The 841-nt window shown below is 51.4% G+C and overlaps 1 protein-coding gene across 1 annotated transcript in view; it reads right to left on the reverse strand.

Moving 5' to 3' along the window:
- LOC106338440 overlaps positions 1–266 on the reverse strand; it is a 1447-nt gene extending 1181 nt beyond the window's left edge. The window contains exon 1 of the mRNA XM_013777415.1: positions 24–266. Within this exon, the coding sequence (XP_013632869.1) occupies positions 24–266 (243 nt within the window). The remainder of the gene's footprint in view (positions 1–23) is intronic.
- Positions 267–841: the final 575 nt, after the last annotated feature.

An 841-nucleotide genomic window follows, 5' to 3' on the forward strand; every position in this document is an offset into this window, starting at 1 on the left:
ATCCTTCCCGTTAGCTTTTGAACCTCCTTGACGTTCTTTGGGAAATGGATTGAGTGAATGGCCCTGATCTGCTCTGGGTTGGCCTCGACGCCCCGGTGGGTTACGATGTACCCGAGGAACTTGCCAGAACTGACCCCAAATGAGCATTTAGCCGGGTTGAGCTTCATGTTATATTTCCTGAGGGTTGAGAAGGCTTGCTGCAGGTGAGACATGTGGTCTTCTGCTTCCAGGGATTTTACCAGTATGTCATCGATGTAGACCTCCATGGTTCTCCCGATTTGGTCCGCGAACATCATGTTTACCAGCCGTTGATAGGTTGATCATGCGTTCTTTAGGATGAAGGACATCACCTTGTAGCAGTAGATCCCTCTGGACGTCATGAAGGATGTTTTCTCATGGTCTTCCGGATGCATAAGTATCTGATTGTAGCTGGAGAACGCGTCCATGAAGCCCATCATCTGGTGCCCCGCGGTAGCGTCCACCAGCCAGTCGATATGACGTAGCAGGAAGGGGTCCTTTGGACAGGACTTGTTGAGGTCCGTGAAGTCGATGCAGACTCTCCACTTCCCATTCTTTTTCTTGACCACGACGACGTTGGCTAGCCACTCTGGGTACTGCACCTCACAAATGAACCCCAGGCTGAGCAGGCTCTTGACTTCATCGTTGATGATCGCGTCTCTCTCGGGGGCAAACTTCAGTCTCTTTTGTTTGACGGGTTGATGTAGGGGGTCCACCTGCAGCTTGTGCATGATGACCTCCGGATCGATCCCATGCATATCTACGTGGGACCAAGCGAAGCAGTCGGAGTTAGACCTGAGGAAGTCTATCAGTCTTCTTCTCA

The sequence above is a fragment of the Brassica oleracea genome, chromosome C4 (assembly GCF_000695525.1).
Source record: "Brassica oleracea var. oleracea cultivar TO1000 chromosome C4, BOL, whole genome shotgun sequence".
NCBI lineage: Eukaryota > Viridiplantae > Streptophyta > Magnoliopsida > Brassicales > Brassicaceae > Brassica > Brassica oleracea.